Here is an 18,933-nt window from a genome sequence, read left to right as displayed (position 1 = left end):
TCATATCCACCATTTTATTCTCACCAGCCTTTAAAGCCCTGATAAAGGGGAGAATGACATAGCCCCTGAAATGCATTGATTGATTGCCTTCAGACGTCTATAATGAAATACTAAATATAAAATCTAATTAAAACAATTATAGTTTCCCTGTAAAAGCACCTATTCATGTACAATCAACTTGTAGCGATCGTTTCTTAATTGTATGTTCTCTGTATATTGCCTGCATTCATAGCTTGCCATTACAGTTTCTTGTTTGTTACAGATACACTTATGAGCGAATAGATGGAAGGGTACGAGGTAACCTCCGGCAGGCAGCCATTGACAGATTCTGTAAACCAGACTCTGATCGTTTTGTATTCCTGCTCTGCACTCGGGCTGGAGGTTTGGGAATCAACTTGACAGCTGCCGACACTTGTATTATCTTTGATTCTGATTGGAACCCTCAGAATGATCTGCAGGTAATTTGTGAATCCTATATATAGTGGAAATAATTTCCCACAGTAATCAGTCAAGTGCTTGCTTTCAGTGCAAGCTTTCTGGCCTGCAGTGTGAATGACAGCTAGAATTAGGCTGCTTTCACATTGCAGCGTGGAGCCGCGGTGACGGTATAGCTGCGCTATTTGTAGCGCGGCTATACCGTCGTGTTTACCGCGATATTCGGGCGCTAGTGGTGAGGTTTTAACCCACGCTAGCGGCTGAAAAAGGGTATTACCGCGCTTTCCCATTGATTTCAATGGCAAGGCGCGGTATATGAGCGGTGAAGACACCGCTCCTATACCGCGGTAAAGATGCGGCTAGCAGGACTTTTGGAGCGCTCCTGCTAGCGCACCACTTCAATGTGAAAGCCTTCGGGCTTTCACATTGAACACTACAGGGCATGATTTTTCATGCGATATAGCAGCGCTATTTATAGCGATGTACCGCATGAAAAACGCCCCAATGTGAAAGGGGCCTTAGACTGATGGCCAGTACACTTCCTACTTTCCAAATCTGTCTCATTGCTTTTCCAGATTTCCTATTTTTTTCTGTTGACCAACACTTTTTGTGAAGTACCATTTATTGTTCATGGGGTTCCTTTGTCCCCAACTGTTAGACATGCATCAGAAAAAAAAATATATATATTGTTTTAACATGTGCACGGTATGTTCACACATCATGCCATAATTGCTCAGATCTAGGTTAGGAATGACCGACAACAAATTTGTTAATATCTGAATTAGGTGTTGGCTAATTTGTATATTAAATTGGAAGAAACGCCTAATGCTAACTATTTTTAACCCCCCCTCCTCCTCCTCCATACCCTACATACCCTGTGTAAAATGGATCTGTGTACTCCCCTTTTTGTGGTCATGTGATCCCGGAGCTAGAGCTCCCCTGTGTAAAGGGGTGCTGAACGACGACTGTGGATTCCTAGAGCCGTGACCATACGTGTAGGCTCCCATGGCCCAGGCGTTGTCGGCGCTCCCTCCTCTTCCCTGGAGCAGCCACTCGCTGACACAGGAGCTGGAGCTGCAGGATCACATAACTGGATTGGGTTTAATGAGTTCCCGTCCAGGCCTATAGTACAATGATGGCTGGGTGGACGTCATATGATGTCCTGCTCAGAACGCACCTCGCGCATGCCCTACGGACCACTCTGCGGGGTGACCTGTCGCATGCTGTGTATCGGATCACAGATCAGTGTATCGGGCAACTGCCGGTACCATGTGATTGCTGTGACTATTCACAGCAGATTACATGACAATTGTACACAATGGATGGCTTCCGTTCATTGTATACTATTGTGTCGATCTCTGTGATTGGTCACAGTGATCACATGGGTACAGACGGGGCTAATCACAGCTCATCTGTTCCATGTGATTTAGTTGTGGCTAATCACAATAGTAAATAATATAAAAATCTATTTCATTCAGCAAAAATGGTTGTTTATAACAGTGATAACCCTTATAATTAATCATAGTGTGAAAAAAAATAAAAATGAAATATTGATCACCTCCCCAGAGGAGTATGGTGTTGCTCTGGTCACAGCATGCAAAAAGAAAAAACGATTGTAAAAAAACATTTATAATTTTTTTTTTTTTTTTACATACTGTGTCCAGTCCGTGGCCTAGATCACCGCCACACCTACTTCAAAAAACTCACCATGCCTCCTACTAAATACATTGGACGGTCTACTTTCCAAAAAGACTCCATTTGGGGGATATTTGTACTGTCTTGAAATTTTTGGGCCTAAAGATATGAGATACATATGTACATACAGTACTGGATTGATCTGTTTTCAGATACAATATATACTATAGTTTGTGGACTTTTATAACTTCCCTACAGACTAACTAATATACACTGATTTGAGTTATTTTCACCAAAAAACTTTAGCCATATACATATTGGCCTAAATGTATCAAGAGCAGTTATCCATTTGCAAAATCTTCTAAACGGGAAAAACGCTTTTTTTTTTTAATTTAATTTTTTTCAGTCTTTTGAAAAAAAAAAAAAAACTGGTTTAATACCGCCAACAGAAAGCTATATTTGCTGAAAAAAATATAAAAATTTCATATGAGTACAGCGTTGCGTGGCCATGTAATTGTCATTCAAAATGAAAAAGCGCTTAGTCTCCTTTCGCACTTATACGACTTGTCCCACGATTTTGGACTGCAAAATCGCATGACAAGTCATTCTCCATGACTTTCAATGACTTCCATTCATATTGGCACGACTTTAAGTCATGCCGACTTCAAAGTATTCCCTGCACTACTTTGGTCCAACTTCCATGCGAGTTGATGCCCATAGACCTCAATGTTAAACCCTCAAGTAGCATGCAAATCGTACCTGATTTATATAGACACAATTTCAGTACGACTTTGTAAGCACAAGCAGCTTTTTGACCCTTGTCCCACCCAATCCTTTCACCATAGTAGCCCCTCCCAAGCACATTTTTCCACCACACATTCACTTCCTGGTTATTCCCTCAGGAACAATGTGCTCCAAACAGCCCGAAAAAAAGAGATGTCCTTGTCCTCCGCTTCTCCTCCTCTTTATCCTCATGCACTGCTACTGCTGCAGCAGCAATGACAACTGCTGTGGCAATATATTGAGTAGCAAACATTTTCTGTCACAACACACCACACAACAACAACCAGGAAGCAAACAGGAACTGGAAACAACGATGGCAGGAAAAGGAATTACCTCACACCATGTACGTTTTCATTGGTTAATGCCAAAGTTGTGGCAAAGTAGTACTGATCCAAAATTGCGTAAAATCGCCTTTGAAGTCGTACAAGTGTGAAAGGGGCCTAAAGGCTAAAAATTGATTTGGGCAGGAAGGGGGTAAAAGTGCCCATTATTGAAGTGGTTAATGTAGTTGGGGGTCGTTTTCTTTTTGGCTAACCTGGAATTCTGTGTAAAAGGAGGAGTCAATGATGGAGCAGGATCTGAATGTGTTTATAGACAATAGACTTATTGCTTATTGGAATGCATTGCAAATTCATGTTTTACAGGAAGCATTTAGAATACTTTTTTGTATTAAAAGGGACATAGACTTAAAGCGGGGGTTCACCCAAAAATACATTTTTAACATTACATTCAGCCGAGTTGTCCTAATGACAATCGGCTGTTTTTTTTTTTTTTTTTTTTTCGTACATACCGTATTTCACCGCCGCTTCCAGGTATGTCTTCTGCGGGACTGGGCTTTCCTATCTGATTGACAGGCTTCCGACCGTCGCATACTACGCGTCACGAGTTGCCGAAAGAAGCCGAACGTCTGTGCGGCTCTATACGGCGCCTGCGCACCGACGTTCGGCTTCTTTTGGCAACTCGTGACGCGTAGTATGCGACGCTCGGAAGCCTGTCAATCAGATAGGAACGCCCAGTCCCGCAGAAGACATACCCGGAAGCGGCGGTGAAATACGGTATTTGTACGAAAAAAAAACACAAAAAAAAAAACAGCCGATTGTCATTAGGACAACTCGGCTGAATGTAATGTTAAAAATGTATTTTTTGGGTGAACCTCCGCTTTAAGAGAGAGAGAGTGATTTATCTTTCATGTCAGTTTTGGCTGCAAGTTCACAAAAAACAGATGTTGCAGAACTAGAAAGAATTCAGCAAAGGGCAACAAAATTTGATTTATAGGGACATAGAAACATAGACCTCTTAAAGCCGGGGTTCTCAAACTACGGCCCTCCAGTTGTTCAGGAACTACAATTCCCATCATGCCTAGTCATGTCTGTGAATGTCGGAGTCTTGCAATGCCTCATGGGATGTGTAGTTCCGCAACAGCTGGAGGGCCGTAGTTACAAGATACCTGTGTAAAGGTACAAATTTTTTTCCCTAAATAGCTTCCTTTACCTTAGTGCCATCCTCCTTCACTTACCTCATCCTTCCATTTTTACTTTTGAATGTCTTTATTTCTTCTGAGAAATCCTCACTTCCTGTTCTTCTGTCTGTAACTCCACACAGTAATGCAAGGCTTTCTCCCTGTTGTGGAGTGTCGTGCTCGCCCCCTCCCTTGGACTACGGGAGAGTCAGGACGCACTCTACGATGCAGATAGAGAAGGGAGCTGTGTGTTAGTGGGCCATGTATATATAATTTTATATTCACGGCTCAGAGATTTGTAATTTGTTTGTCTTTTCTTTGGTTGAAAACCTCCTGTAGTTGCTGGTCCTACAATATGTCCTGCTTTCTGACTCTTTGGAGACAAGAATTTTAATCTTAAATTGTTTGTTTTAAATTCAGTTGTTTTGACAATTTTTTGCCTTGTGTCTGTTTCCAGGCCCAAGCACGCTGTCATCGTATTGGTCAGAGCAAGGCGGTGAAAGTGTACCGTCTGATAACGAGGAACTCTTACGAGCGAGAGATGTTCGACAAGGCAAGCTTAAAGCTAGGATTGGATAAGGCAGTTCTACAGGACATCAACAGAAAAGGAAACACTAATGGGGTAAGTATCATGCATTACTAAAATTGTTCATTTTAACCAGTTAAGCCCCGGACCAATATGCAGCCTAAAGACCCAAGGTGTTTTTACAGTTCGGGACTGCGTCGCTTTAACAGACAATTGCGCGGTCGTGCGACGTGGCTCCCAAACAAAATTGGCGTCCTTTTTTCCCCACAAATAGAGCTTTCTTTTGGTGGTATTTGATCACATCTGCGGTTTTTAGTTTTTGCGCTATAAACAAAAATAGAGCGACAATTTTGAAAAAAATGCAATATAGGGGATAGTTTTATTGCATTTTTATTAATTTTTTTTTTTTACTACTAATGGCGGCGATCAGCGATTTTTTTCATGACTGCGACATTATGGCGGACACTTCGGACAATTTTGACACATTTTTGGGACCATTGTCATTTTCACAGCAAAAAATGCATTTAAATTGCATTCTTTATTGTGAAAATGACAGTTGCAGTTTGGGAGTTAACCACAGGTGGCGCTGTAGGAGTTAGGGTGCACCTAGTGTGTGTTTACAACTGTAGGGGGGTGTGGCTGTAGGAATGACGTCATCGATCGTGTCTTCCCTATAAAGGGAATGACGCGATCGATGCGCCGACACAGTGAAGCACGGGGAAGCCGTGTTTACACACGGCTCTCCCCGTTCTTCAGCTCCGGGGAGCGATCGCGACGGAGCGGCTATAAACAAATAGCCGCGCCGTGGTCCCGGATCGCTCCCCGAGCGGACCCGACCTCCGCATGTAGCGGGGGGGGTCCCGATCGGACCCCCCACCCGCTAATAGGCAAGGGCGTACATGTACGCCCATGTGCCTGTACGTGCCATATTGTGGACGTATATGTACATGTGGGGGTCGGGAACTGGTTAAAGAAGATATTTACCTCTCCTACGACATGTGCTGCAGATCGCTGCAGTTAAATCTCCTGACACTTGCACTTTAACCACTTAAGACCCGGACCTTTAGGCAGGTAAAGGACCCGGCCAGTCTTACGAAGTGGCTCCCAAACAAAATTGGCGTCCTTTTTTTCCCACGAATAGAGCTTTCTTTTGGTGGTATTTGATCACCTCTGCGGTTTTTATTTTTTGCACTATGAACAAAAATAGAGCGACAATTTTGAAAAAAATGCAATATTTTTTACTTTTTTTCTATAATAAATATCCCCCAAAAATATATAAAACATTATTTTTTTCCTCAGTTTAGGCCGATACATATTTTTCTACCTATTTTTGGTAAAAAAAATCGCAATAAGCGTTTATAGATTGGTTTGCGCAAAATTTATAGCGTTTACAAAAAAGGGGATAGTTTTATTGCATTTTTATTGATTTTTTTTTTTTACTACTAATGGCGGCGATCATCGATTTTTTTTTTTTCGTGACTGCGACATTATGGCGGACACTTCGGACAATTTTGACTCATTTTTGGGACCATTGTCATTTTAACAGCAAAAATGCATTTAAAATGCATTGTTTACTGTGAAAATGACAGTTGCAGTTTGGGAGTTAACCACAAGGGGGCGCTGATGGGGTTATGTATGACCTCATTTGTGTTTCTAACTGTAGGGGGGTGTGGCTGTAGGTCTGACATCATCGATTGTGGGAACACACGATCGATGTCAGCGCCACAGTGAAGAACGGAGAAGCTGTGTTTACATACAGCTCTCCCTGTTCTTCAGCTCAGGGGACCGATCGAGTACCGCGAGGCCCACGGAGCTTCGGACCGGGTCGCGTGCACTTAACCACTTAAGGACCCATTCACGCCGATATACGTCAGCAGAATGGCACGGCTGGGCACATCCACATATATGTACGTGGCTCTTTAAGCCCAGCCATGCCATTCTGCTGACGTATATCGGCGTGAATGGGTCCTTAAGTGGTTAAGTGTGCTGTTTACTCCCTGCACTAAGTAGTTTAACAGACTAAAGATAACAAATGGTTCCATGATTCATGATATGTCTTCCTTCTTATAGCCTAATCTTCTAAACATATGAGTTCAGATATGTTTTTTTTTTTTTTTCCTTTTTGTAGTTTTCAAAAAAACATTGTTTAAGATGAAATCCTCTTTAATTTGAGTATTATAATTCTGAGGTTTGATAGTTCTCCCAAATGTATTACTTTTATTCCTCTTTAGGTGCAACCGTTGTCCAAAATTGAGGTTGAGGATCTCCTCCGGAAGGGAGCATATGGTGCTCTGATGGATGAAGAGGATGAAGGTTCCAAATTCTGTGAAGAGGACATTGATCAGATTCTGCAGCGCAGAACACAAACCATCACTATCCAGTCTGAAGGGAAAGGCTCAACATTTGCCAAGGTAATGCAGGAGAAAGATTAACATTTATTGTTTTATAATTTTTCATTATCGTACATAACACGACTTGATCATTTATGACTACGTTGGTTATGCTGCCACCCTTAGGTAATTGGACATTGGCCAGGAAAAAAAAAAGTAGGAATAACCGCCTAAACATAACCACCTGGAGCTCAGCTGAGTTTCAGTTTTTAGCTCGTGTCCTTAGGTGATGGATCCTTAGGTAATGGATGTGCCTACAGATATCTCTGTTAAGATTTTCCTTGTCGGGGCTTAGTCCTGATTACCTGGTCTGTTCCAAACATGCCTGATTGTAATGAGGACTTCAAGTCGGTGCTAGATCCTGCGAGCTGCAGTCTCCAGGGTGCAGTATCACTGGTGACTTTGCTGGCAGGGTGCTATATAGGCACAGGGCAGTGTTCCCCCTGGAGGGCACGCAGGTCCCCAATGAAATTTCAGGAAGCACCTGCTGTGATAGGTGAAGATTGGGCATGCTGGCTGTGTAGCTATGGACTGATGTTATAGTGAAGCATGCGGTAGGCTGGATGACCTGCTCTTCACAAGCCGCTTGTTCAGAAACGGACTTCAAATGCCCAGCAGACTTCACAAGTCCTGGAGAAGTTTGGCTGGGTGCCTAACCTTCAAAATTACACCTTGGTTTGAACACAACATCTATGGTACTTGGCATTAGTACTCAACATGGCACAGGTGAAAATATTACTTCCACAATCCCAGGAGCCCCTAAGGTTCTTGCAAAGTACCTTGAGCATGGGTCCTCAAACTATGGCCCTCCAGGTGTTCAGGAACTACAATTCCCATCATGCTCAGTCATGTCTATGAATGTCAGAGGTTTACAATGCCTCATGGGATTTGTAGTTCCGCAACAGCTGGAGGGCCATAATTTGAGGATCCCTGACCTTGAGCATGCATGATGGTACTTGAAGAAATGGTGGCAGATCCCTGGCAGTTTGGGACAAACATCAGTACTCAGATCTACTAATGCATCGGATTCCCCAGACCAGATTGGCTATGGAATGGATATCCATGTGGATGCTGGATACCAGAAAATCCTCCCTTCTGATGAATTTGAAGATCTTGACCTCTGATGCCAGCCTATTGGGCTCAGGCAGGAGATCTGGAGAACCTATTAGTTAAGAGAATGTGGTTGTCAGAGGAGCGAAAGTTGACGGACAGGATCCTAGAATTTTGGGCAGTTTGGCTGGCTCTCTTACACTGGTCTGTGTTCTCTCCCCATCAGGGTGCAGTGGGACACTGGCACGCTGGTACATCAACCACCAAGAAGGGACATAAATCTGTGCAGCTCAGGAGGAAGTGGACCTAAACTTGTCTTGCATTAAGTTCTGGCACTCATCACTATGCACATTCCTGGCATGACAAATTGGCAGGCGGACTTTCTCAGCCGTCAGCAGCTGAATCCTGGAGAATGTGCCCTTCAAAGGCCCATTCTACCAGGAGTGTCAGTGCTTCCTGGGCTATTCAGCATTAAAGGGGTTGTAAAGGAAAAAAATGTTTTTCATAATAAGCATCCTTTACCTGCAGACATTCCTCTTTTCACTTCCTCATTGTTTGTTTTTGCTCAGAAGTTGCTCTATTTCTTCTCTGTTCTGTTCACTTCCTGCTTGTCTGATTGTTACTCACCACCGTGAAGGGAGGCTTTACTGTGGTGGTCAGTAACGTGCTCACCCCCTCCTGGGAACTACATCTGTGCGGCAGGACGCTCTCTACGTGTTATAGACTTCAAGGAGGTGTGAATTACTGGGCGTGCCGCAATGCATACTGGGAAATGTAGTACTTGCATGAACGAGCGCCGCAAACCAGGAAGTGAATGAGAGAACAGAAACTAGAATGCCGGAGGTGATATAGATGAAGGAATTTAATAGGTATTTACTCGTTTTTTAACAGAATCATTACACTATTCTGTCTGTCTACCTTGCAGACATTAATTTTAGGCAAAACATTTTTTTCCCTTTACAACCCCCTTTAAGCTTAGTCTGTTCAGATTTGTAAGGCTGCAACCTGGTTTTCTCTTCACATGTTTACAAAGTTCTGCCAGGTGAATGTTCAGTCCACTACTGACGCCATATAAACAGAAAAAAAATCAGCGCAATAAACAATCAGAAACAACAACAAGCCGCTAAACACTAGGAGTCACTTCAAAAAAATTCCTATGATACATATGCAGAGAGATAGTGCAGCGCTACTGACGCCAGATTTGGGCGGAAGGTCTTGCAAGTGGTTTAGTGGAGCCCCCCCCCCCCCCACCCCTGTAGGTTATAGACGTATTTTGCCTTGCTGCTGTTTTATCCACCGCTCATATTTTGTGCTTTGGAATAAATCAAGCAGTCATGTAAGTCAAGTCCTCTGTGCCCTGCACGATTTTATTAACTATGATTTTAGAACTTCTGGTTTACTTGTAAAATCTTTTTCATGGAGGACATCACAGCACATGGAGATCTCTCCCCTCTTCTTGCCTGTTCATCATTGTTTGCTTAAAATAAAACTGGGGCTTAGGCTGGTTATCCCTAGGCAGGGGGATTCCTACTTGAGGATATGATGAAATTGGCAGAAAAGTATTCATGAACGTTGAAGCTTTTGTATTCAATTTTGTACAATTCAATAAAACTGGTTGCAAAAAGACTTGGTTGTGCTGGGACATTTCATTGCATTTATAGTTCTATTATAGTATCTAGTTGGAAAGTGTTGAGTGGTGTCATTTAAGTGTTCTTGCTTACTAACTTACTAACCTGCATTTTTAGATGGTAAGGCCCTTTTCACACTACAAAATAAATCCGTTTTAATAATCCGTATTAAAATCCGTCAGATAATGTTAAAAAACTGAAGTTATACGTCCTTTATAAAATATCATTAAAGTCTATGGGATTTTTTTATGTTCCGTAAAGATCCGTAATAGTCCGTTATAACATACGGACGTTAGTTATAACGGAATATGTGACGGGTCTTGCACTATTTTTTGTCCATTTTTTGTCCGTTGCAAGTAACGGATATATTAACGTCCGTTATATTTTAACATTGAAGTCTATGGCGCACGGACGTTGGTAAATGTCTCCGTAAATGTCCGTTATGTTAACGGACGTTAATTTTACTGAGCATGCTCAGTAAAGACTTCTGGAGCTGGACTTCAAGAAAGGGTGAAATGGTTTTTTATTAACGGACGTTAGAAAGGAATGATATAACGGATGTATACGGATATATACGGATAAACATTATCCGTTTTCAATAAAGGAAGAATGGTAAAATATTTATCCGTATGTATCCGTTATTAAATCCGTTAATAAACGTCCGTTAATAGGTGTAATACGGATATTATAAAACGGACATACAATCCATAGTGTGAAAGAAGCCTAACATATTATTGAAATAACATTAGATCATACAATCTAATAATAAAACAATTGCAGAGAATTCACACTTGCTAATAACAGGTACTACAGATCTCAGGCACAAATTACACATAATATGCCATACATGGATGGCAAAGTAAAGAAAATAAGCCAGGAACCGTACTCTTGTTTCCATCAGATCAAGATGGTAAGTTGTGTATTATTACAAAACAGGAAGCAGAGTCTCCATAGTGAGTAATCCTAGCTGCTCCCCTGTAGACAAAAAGTAAGGATCCTTTCACACTGATCAGGTTTGTATGTGCTTTTGGTGTTTAACCACTTCAGCCCAGGAAACTTTCCTGACCGGACCATTTTTTGCGATACAGTGCTGTGTCGCTTTAACTGACAATTGCGCGAAAGTGCGACACTGTACCCAAACAAAATGTATGTATCCCCCCCCACAAATAGAGCTTTCTTTTTGATCACCTGTGCGGTTTTTATTTTTTGTGCTATGAACAAAAAAAGACCGTCAATTTTGAAAAAAATAAAACATTTTTAACTTTTTGCTATAATATCCCCCAAAAAGTTTAAAAAAAAAAAATGTTTTTCATCAGTTTAGGCCAATATATAGTCTTGTACATATTTTTGGTAGAAAAAATCGCAATAAGCGTATATTGATTGGTTTGTGCAAAAGTTATAAAAAACTATGGAAAAGATTTATGGATTTTTTTTTTCTACCAATAATGGCGGTGATCTGAGATACTGCGACATTGCGGCGGACAGATCAGACATTTTTGGGGCCATTGACATTTCTACAGCGATCAGTGCTATAAATATGTACCGATTACTGTGTAAATGTTACTGGCAGGGAAGGGGTTAACACTAGGTGGCGATCAAGGGGTTAAATGTGTTCCCTCATGAGTGATTCTAACTGTATGGGGATGTGACTAACTGGGGGAGGAGACAGATCGTTGTTAGAAACACACGATCTGTCTCCTCTCCCCTGACAGAACAGGGATTTGTGTGTTTATACACACAAATCCCGGCTCTCGCTCTTGTGTCTGCATTCACGGGTGGCTGGCAGCGATCGCGCCTGCTTGCCATGTGCATTGTGTCCCCTGCCTCAGACGACGCACCTGCCATGGCTCTTAAAGGGGCCAACGTACCTATACGGTGGTTTGCGCAGCAGTGCCGTTCTGCCGCCGTATCTATCCCTTTAAAACCTATGGAACGCTTTACTCTGCAGGTGCTCTGCGCTTTGAGAAGTCATGTGTGCTGCATCTTTAGTTTTTTAAAATATAAATCAGTTTAAGTCAAAGGGAATGCATCAAAAGTGCATCAGGGCCATTATACTGAACAAAAGTGCATCAAAAACGTATCGGTGTAAAAGGGCCCTTATGGCTATACAGAGAAACAAGAATTGTAAAATACTAATGGATATTAAAGCATATTTTAAATTAAGCTGATCACATTTCCATGCATATTTGTAAAGAAAATCTGAACAGTGAAATAATTCAATGGAACAATGGTCCCCATTGAATGATTTCGCTTCACCCCCTATTCTTATGGCAGCTGTGAAATTGTTATGCCAAAGCTTTATTTTCTTGTGATAATGATTACCTGGACAAAGGGGGTGAATCTCCACAGCATGTACACCAACCGCAGTAAAAATCTGACAGTTTGGCTCCTTGCTCTGTCAAAAACTAGAGAAAAAAATTGGCTATAGATAAGAATTTGAGCATTCCCAAAATTTGAGCAATGTCTTTGGCTACATCACCCCATTCCTACCAATCGTATTAGGGCTCCGTCATTCTTATTTCTACTGTATATCAATTGAATACATAATCTGCTACGTGGTTGGTGGTTCCTCTTTGTCTTTTTTTGCCAGTGTAGTAAACAATTTAACCACTTAAGACCCGGACCAAAATGCAGGTAAAGAACCTGGCCAGTTTTTGCGATTCGGCACTGCGTCGATTTAACTGACAATTTCGCAGTCGTGCGACGTGGCTTCTAAACAAAATTGGCGTCCTTTTTTTTCCCCACAAATAGAGCTTTCTTTTGGTGGTATTTGATCACCTCTGTGGTTTTTATTTTTTTGCGATATAAACAAAAATAGAGCAACTTTTTGCTATAATAAATATCCCCCAAAAATATATAAAAAAACTTATTTTTTTTTTCTCAGTTTAGGCCGATACGTATTCTACTTATTTTTGGTAAACAAAAATCGCAATAAGCGTTTATCGATTGGTTTGCACAAAATGTATAGTGTTTACAAAATAGGGGATAGTTTTATTGCATTTTTATTAATTTTTTTTTTACTACTAATGGCGGCGATCAGCGTTTTTTTTTTTTCGTGACCGCGACATTATGGCGGACACATCGGACAATTTTGACACATTTTTGGGACAATTATAATTTTCACAGCAAAAAATTCTATAAAAATGCATTGTTTACTGTGAAAATGTCAATTGCAGTTTGGGAGTTAACCACTAGGGGGCGCTGAAGGGGTTAAGTGTGACCTCATATGTGTTTCTAACTGTAGGGGGGTGCGGCTGGACGTGTGACGTCATTGATCGTGCTTCCCTATATCAGGGAACTCATGATCAATGACAGCGCCACAGTGAAGAACGGAGAAGCTGTGTTTACACACACCTCTCCTCGTTTTTGAGCTATGGGGACCGATCGCGGGACTCCAGCGGCGATCGGGTCCCGCGGTCACGAAGCTTCGGACCGGGTCGCGGGCACGCTCCCGCGACTGGGCACTTAAAGAGGACGTACAGGGTACGTGCTTGTGCCCAGCCGTGCCATTCTGCCGACGTATATCTGCAGGAGGCGGTCCTTAAGTGGTAAAAGAATACATTTACCTTTTGTAGCGTGTTACCATATTCAGGGTGTAACATGTTACAAATGCATCGGCTGCACTCACCCGGCTGCGTCATCCTTTCACAGTGTTCTGTGAATGGGAAAACTACAAATCCTGACAGCTTTTGTGGCTGTCAGCTTGTAGTTCTCAATGAACTACCAGAGCAATGTTAACCATGTATTGGAAGTACAGGCAGACAGATACACAGACAGTCTGCAGGACAGTGGCATTACAGGTCCCTACTCAAAAAAAATTCTAAATATTAAATGTATATTTTTTTACCTGCAAAAAATGTGCATTTTATAATTTTTTTTTTTTTTTTTGGTAAAAGTGAACTTCTCCTTTATTAATATAAATTACTATTTCATTCATCTTGCAACCAAAGCCACAGGAAGGCAATTATGTGGTGTTGGGCATCTGCACATACTGTTAGATCCCAAAGATAGAAATACAGAACTCTAAACTGAAAATCTCCTTCCACAGGCCAGTTTTGTGTCCTCTGGTAACAGAACAGACATCTCTCTGGATGACCCCAACTTCTGGCAGAAATGGGCCAAGATTGCGGAGCTGGACACAGATGCCAAGAATGAAAAGGTAAGTAGATTTTTCCTCACAAAGCCTACCAGCACTTTACCCCTTATCAAATATAACTGACCCCTTCACTTTGCTCATTTTAGGATAGTTTGGTCATTGACCGCCCTCGTGTGAGGAAGCAAACCAAACATTACAACTCCTTTGAGGACGACGAGCTGATGGAATTCTCAGAGCTTGAGAGTGACACAGAGGAGCGACCAACAAGGTCACGGCGACTGAATGAGAAAACGCGTCGTTATCTACGGGCAGAATGCTTCAGGGTGGAAAAGAACCTGCTCATATTTGGGTAAGTGGTCTTCTTTATCAAGAATGAAATGCTTAACCTTTTGGTTTGGCAGTTGTTTTGACTAGGGCAGGGATTCCTAACTGGGCGGTATCCATACTCCTTGGGAGTATGGGAACTAAATAATGAGGGCATGGGCCTAATTAAAAATAAAAAAAAATTAACTGGATTCTCTGCTTTTTTTAACTTTGAAATCAAATTGGAGGGATAGATTTGATTTGCCAAAGTCATGTTCGTAAGATTGTCAGTATCTGGATCTAAATTCAGTGTTTTTATTGCATAAATACAGCAAAAACTCACTACTTTTAGCTAGCTTTGTGTATTTGTAGTTTTCTGGTTTTAATATAACTAAATCTGATAAAATCTTTATAATAATCTTTCAGCTGTTCTATTAACCCCTTTACGCCAGCGGTATGCAGATATGCGACCTGTCGTCGTGTGGGTCTTAAAGGAGAAGTCCAGCCTGGGCTCATTCGGCTGGACTTCTCTGGGTCACAGGAGTGCAAATCGTCTTGCACTCCTGTGACCCGTTTTCAGCGGAGCGGTCTGAAGTCCCCTCTCAATTCACCGCCATCAGTCGGGGCAGGGCGTCATCACGACTTCCCAATTCGGTATTCGCCAGCTGCCCTGATTGATGGCAGTCTCGGCGTATCAGCAAGCCGCTGAGACGGCCTCTCCCCGCCCCTCCACTGCTCGGCACTCCAATGAGCCCCAAGCAGTGGAGCAGAAGCCATGCTGACTGACAGTCAGTATGGCTCTGCTCGGGGCTCGGTTCTCAGTGCAGGGATGGCGTGGGACAGATAGAGCATTGGTCTGATGCTCCATCCACCGAGGTAAATATGAATCTCAAATGATCCCAAAACCCATACTTCTCCTTTAATGCTGAGCGTCCACATATATGCGTACCGGAATGTAAACAAAGCTGTGCCGAGAGTGTGCTCCCGGCACAGTTACAGGCGACTTACAGAAAGCTCCCGATCATGTGATCACTGTGACAACCAATCACTGCAGTCACCTGATCAGAAACCCTGCCCCACCAAACAGCATCAGAAACCTCTTAAAGGGCTGGGAGTTGCCGGCGTTAATGGGTTAAGTATTTATATGTAAAGTAAAATCAAGCTGTTTACATTTTTTAAAGTCTTGCTGGTACCAAATAGGATTGGTGATGATGATTTTGGCAGGTTGGAAAGGTAAAGACCCTCTGCAGTAGGCCATATACTAACAAGGCAGCCCTCTCCGATTGCAGTTGTTTACTGGCTTTTTAATACTTAGTAGCTGTGTAAGAACATAGACGTGAAAGTACAGGTATTGGGTGTCTCTTCTAATGAACTAGACCAGTTTAATATATGCTTTGGTTGCACAGAAGGTTCAGTTTGTTTTGCATAATGGGGTTCCCTCCTTTGACAACAATTTTATTTCTGCAGCTGGGGACGCTGGAAGGACATCCTGACTCTGGGACGCTTCAAGTGGCACTTAAATGAGAAAGACATGGAGATGATCTGCAGGGCTTTGCTGGTTTATTGTGTGAAACATTACAAAGGAGATGACAAGATCAAAAGCTTCATTTGGGACCTTATCACTCCCATAAAAGATGGTGGAAGCAACCAGGCTCTGCAGAACCACTCAGGTACTTTGATCTTCCATTTAGCCTGCAAATATGCACACTGTGTGCATTCCTCACAGAGAATATAGGAATAGAGAGAGGCAAATTGGCTTAAAATTTAGGTTTTATGCTTTCAAGAGGTTCTCCACTGACCATGCTAAAATTGGCATTGTATAACCCTTATGATAATGTGAACTTCGGTAGCGCTTTCATTATCTATCTTGAGAGGGATCTGTGAATGTGGGCTGATTGTCGAGGACTATAGCCACCATTTTCATAGGTTTTAAGGTTTTTGGCCTACAGAGGCAGGGAACCATGCTTTAATCTACTGCTATTGGTTGTTGCAAAGGAGTGACTTTGCAGATGGCCCCAGAAATGGCTCTTCCCTCAATCATACCAGGATCAAGGCAGGCGTTGTATAAGGTGATCCTCAGTTTATTTTTCTGCCTTCTGCCAGAACCCTGATATTCAGACACTGGAGAACTACATTTGTTCTATCAGAGACAGAGTAGTCCCCGGAGCTTAACTGCAGAATGTGTGTAGGGAAACTTACGGCCCATTTATTTGATAGACATACATTTAGATTTCAGCTGTTCCTATCGTATCTAACATGAAGCTATAAACAAGAGACTTCTCATCAGAATGTTTATGGGAGAGACTCCATACAATCGGTTAACTATCTAGACTGTACCTTGTTACCTATTTCCTTTTCTTATTTTCCTTATCCTGGATTTATTGTTGTCCCTCAGTACAAGCCCTGAGACCCTGAATTGCAATAAATCATATTAGCTTATAGGTGGGGACCCCTTTACTAGTAATATAATTCATAATCCTGGTCTAACATGTAGATATGTAGACCTATGGTCAAAAAACAAAGACAGCATGGCAAGTTAAATAATGTCGTTTTAGAATTGTCAAAAAGGTAATTTTTCCTCTCTTCCTGTAGTCCGGTGTCGCCGTAGAAGCTCAGTCACTGAAATGCAGTATTGTTGCCCTTTGTGTTGTTCTCTGAACTGCAGCTTGACGTTGTGAAGTCACAGTGGGCTATTCTTTCACTGCTAGCAAGCCCATAGTTACACAATCCTAGTTAAACCACCCAGTAGACCTAACACTAACCAGTGTGGGCTTTGCGGGAGATGCGGTTTATCAACAAAACTACAAAGCAGACCGATAAGCCCTTCTGCAATGCCCCATGTGCTTGGGCAGTGGGAGTATGCACAAATACTTGTATTTCTACACATTAAGTACAACCCATTTAAAATGTTATTTCAATAAATGTCCAGAACCAGTTCACTTTTAGTTCTGTTACATGCTTGGCCTCTACATCACTCTTCTCCGCCCTGTTTCCCCAAACCCAGTGAATTCACTGTAACTCAATTCCCCCTTCCTCCAGAATGCATGTCCCATAAATCATTGTACCACTGCACATGCGCAGCCATTCCAAGCTTCTATCAAAAAACTGCAAGAGGTGTGTATATTTTTGGACTGTGTGTACCTGTTGGCAAAGGCAGCGTCATGACGCAAGTCTATTAACATGCATGTAAGGGTGGCTCCGGCGGGGTTCATGTACGGGTGGCTCCGGCGGGGCTTCATAGACCCTGAAAGCTAAGGAACCCTTACAATAAAAATTGGCGCCAGCAGTGTGGGAGAGCATAAAATTATAATGTGAAAGTCATGTACTGAGCATCCAATTATAGAAAAAAAAAGTTGTGTCCAGTATCACTTTAACAACCAATCATATTAACAGCCACCTTTTCACTTGGCAGTCCGATTGCTAGTGCTTGACATCAGTTCCCCTACTACCCAATTGCTTACTAGGTTCCAGAGTGGTCAAGTGACATGACAAATGTAGGCTGGCACAATCATGATGGCAGGAGAACAGACTCGGCCCTGTGTGATTGGGTAGACCTTGAAATGCAGTTTTAGCATGTTACCAAAGCTTGTCATGCCAGGATACTGAAGTAAGCCTAGCGCTCATAGCTCTGTTTGATGAATAATGTTGGCTATTTGAAGGTTTGTCAGCCCCTGTCCCACGTGGAAGGAAAGGGAAGAAAATTAAGAATCCAATGTTATTGCCAGAGATCAAGAATGCTGATTGGCTGGCAAGCTGTAACCCTGAGATTGTCCTGCATGACGAGAGCTACAAGAAGCACCTCAAACAACACTGTAACAAGTGAGTAGACCTGGACAGATAAAGCAGACAATTGCATACGGATGTTTTTTGTTAAAATGTTGAATTTTACATTTGGAGATGCCTTCCGCTATAAAGTAATGCTTGAGGGTGTATATAAATTCTTGTTCAGCAAAAAATAATTGGTCACAGTTAATTTATTCACTGTACTTTTAAACCAGGGTCCTTCTTCGAGTACGAATGTTGTACTACCTGAAGGCAGAAGTTCTTGGGGATGCAGCTACCAAAGCTCTGGAAGGTGAAAATGCAAGGTAAGAGAGTCTCACAGCCTCAAGTAACCAGTATTAGAATATTGATGTTACCATTACATAATATAACTCTGTTGATCCTTCCAGAAATCGTGTAAGCATATAACTTCCTGTGCTTCACATTTATTCCGTTACATTGTTCCTAGCTTTCTTTTGAGGACTACAAACTCCCCCCCTCTTGTCCCCCTATGCTATTTAGAAGAGTGTGTGTTCAGTAAACCTGTCCTAGGATGAAAATGCTCCTCTTACTTATACAAAAAGTCTACACACCCCTGTTAAAATGTCAGGTTTCTGTGATGTAAAAAAATGAGACCAAGATAAAACATTTCAGAACTTTTCCCACCTTTAATGTGACCTGTAAACTGTACAACTCAATTGAAAAACAAACTGAAATATTTTGGGGGGAAGTAAAAATTAAAAATAATGTGGTTGCATAAGTGTGCACACACCCTCTTATAACCAGGGATACAGCTGTGTTCAGAATTAAGCAATCACATTCAAACTCATGTTAAATAGGAGTCAGTACACACTTGCCATCATTTA

At 42.0% G+C, this 18,933-nt stretch overlaps 1 protein-coding gene across 1 annotated transcript in view; it reads left to right on the top strand.

Annotated features, from left to right (window-relative positions):
- The window catches only part of CHD6 (chromodomain helicase DNA binding protein 6), a 169,067-nt gene that overhangs the window by 112,052 nt on the left and 38,082 nt on the right, over nucleotides 1–18,933 (top strand). The window contains exons 17-24 of the mRNA XM_040330292.1: nucleotides 263–458; nucleotides 4,770–4,934; nucleotides 7,070–7,249; nucleotides 13,955–14,065; nucleotides 14,149–14,351; nucleotides 15,773–15,975; nucleotides 17,965–18,124; nucleotides 18,304–18,393. Of these exons, the coding sequence (XP_040186226.1) occupies nucleotides 263–458; nucleotides 4,770–4,934; nucleotides 7,070–7,249; nucleotides 13,955–14,065; nucleotides 14,149–14,351; nucleotides 15,773–15,975; nucleotides 17,965–18,124; nucleotides 18,304–18,393 (1,308 nt within the window). The remainder of the gene's footprint in view (nucleotides 1–262; nucleotides 459–4,769; nucleotides 4,935–7,069; nucleotides 7,250–13,954; nucleotides 14,066–14,148; nucleotides 14,352–15,772; nucleotides 15,976–17,964; nucleotides 18,125–18,303; nucleotides 18,394–18,933) is intronic.

Source organism: Rana temporaria, chromosome 12 (assembly GCF_905171775.1).
Source record: "Rana temporaria chromosome 12, aRanTem1.1, whole genome shotgun sequence".
In the NCBI taxonomy this organism is placed as follows: domain Eukaryota; kingdom Metazoa; phylum Chordata; class Amphibia; order Anura; family Ranidae; genus Rana; species Rana temporaria.
This window is presented reverse-complemented; position numbering and strand designations above follow the sequence as displayed.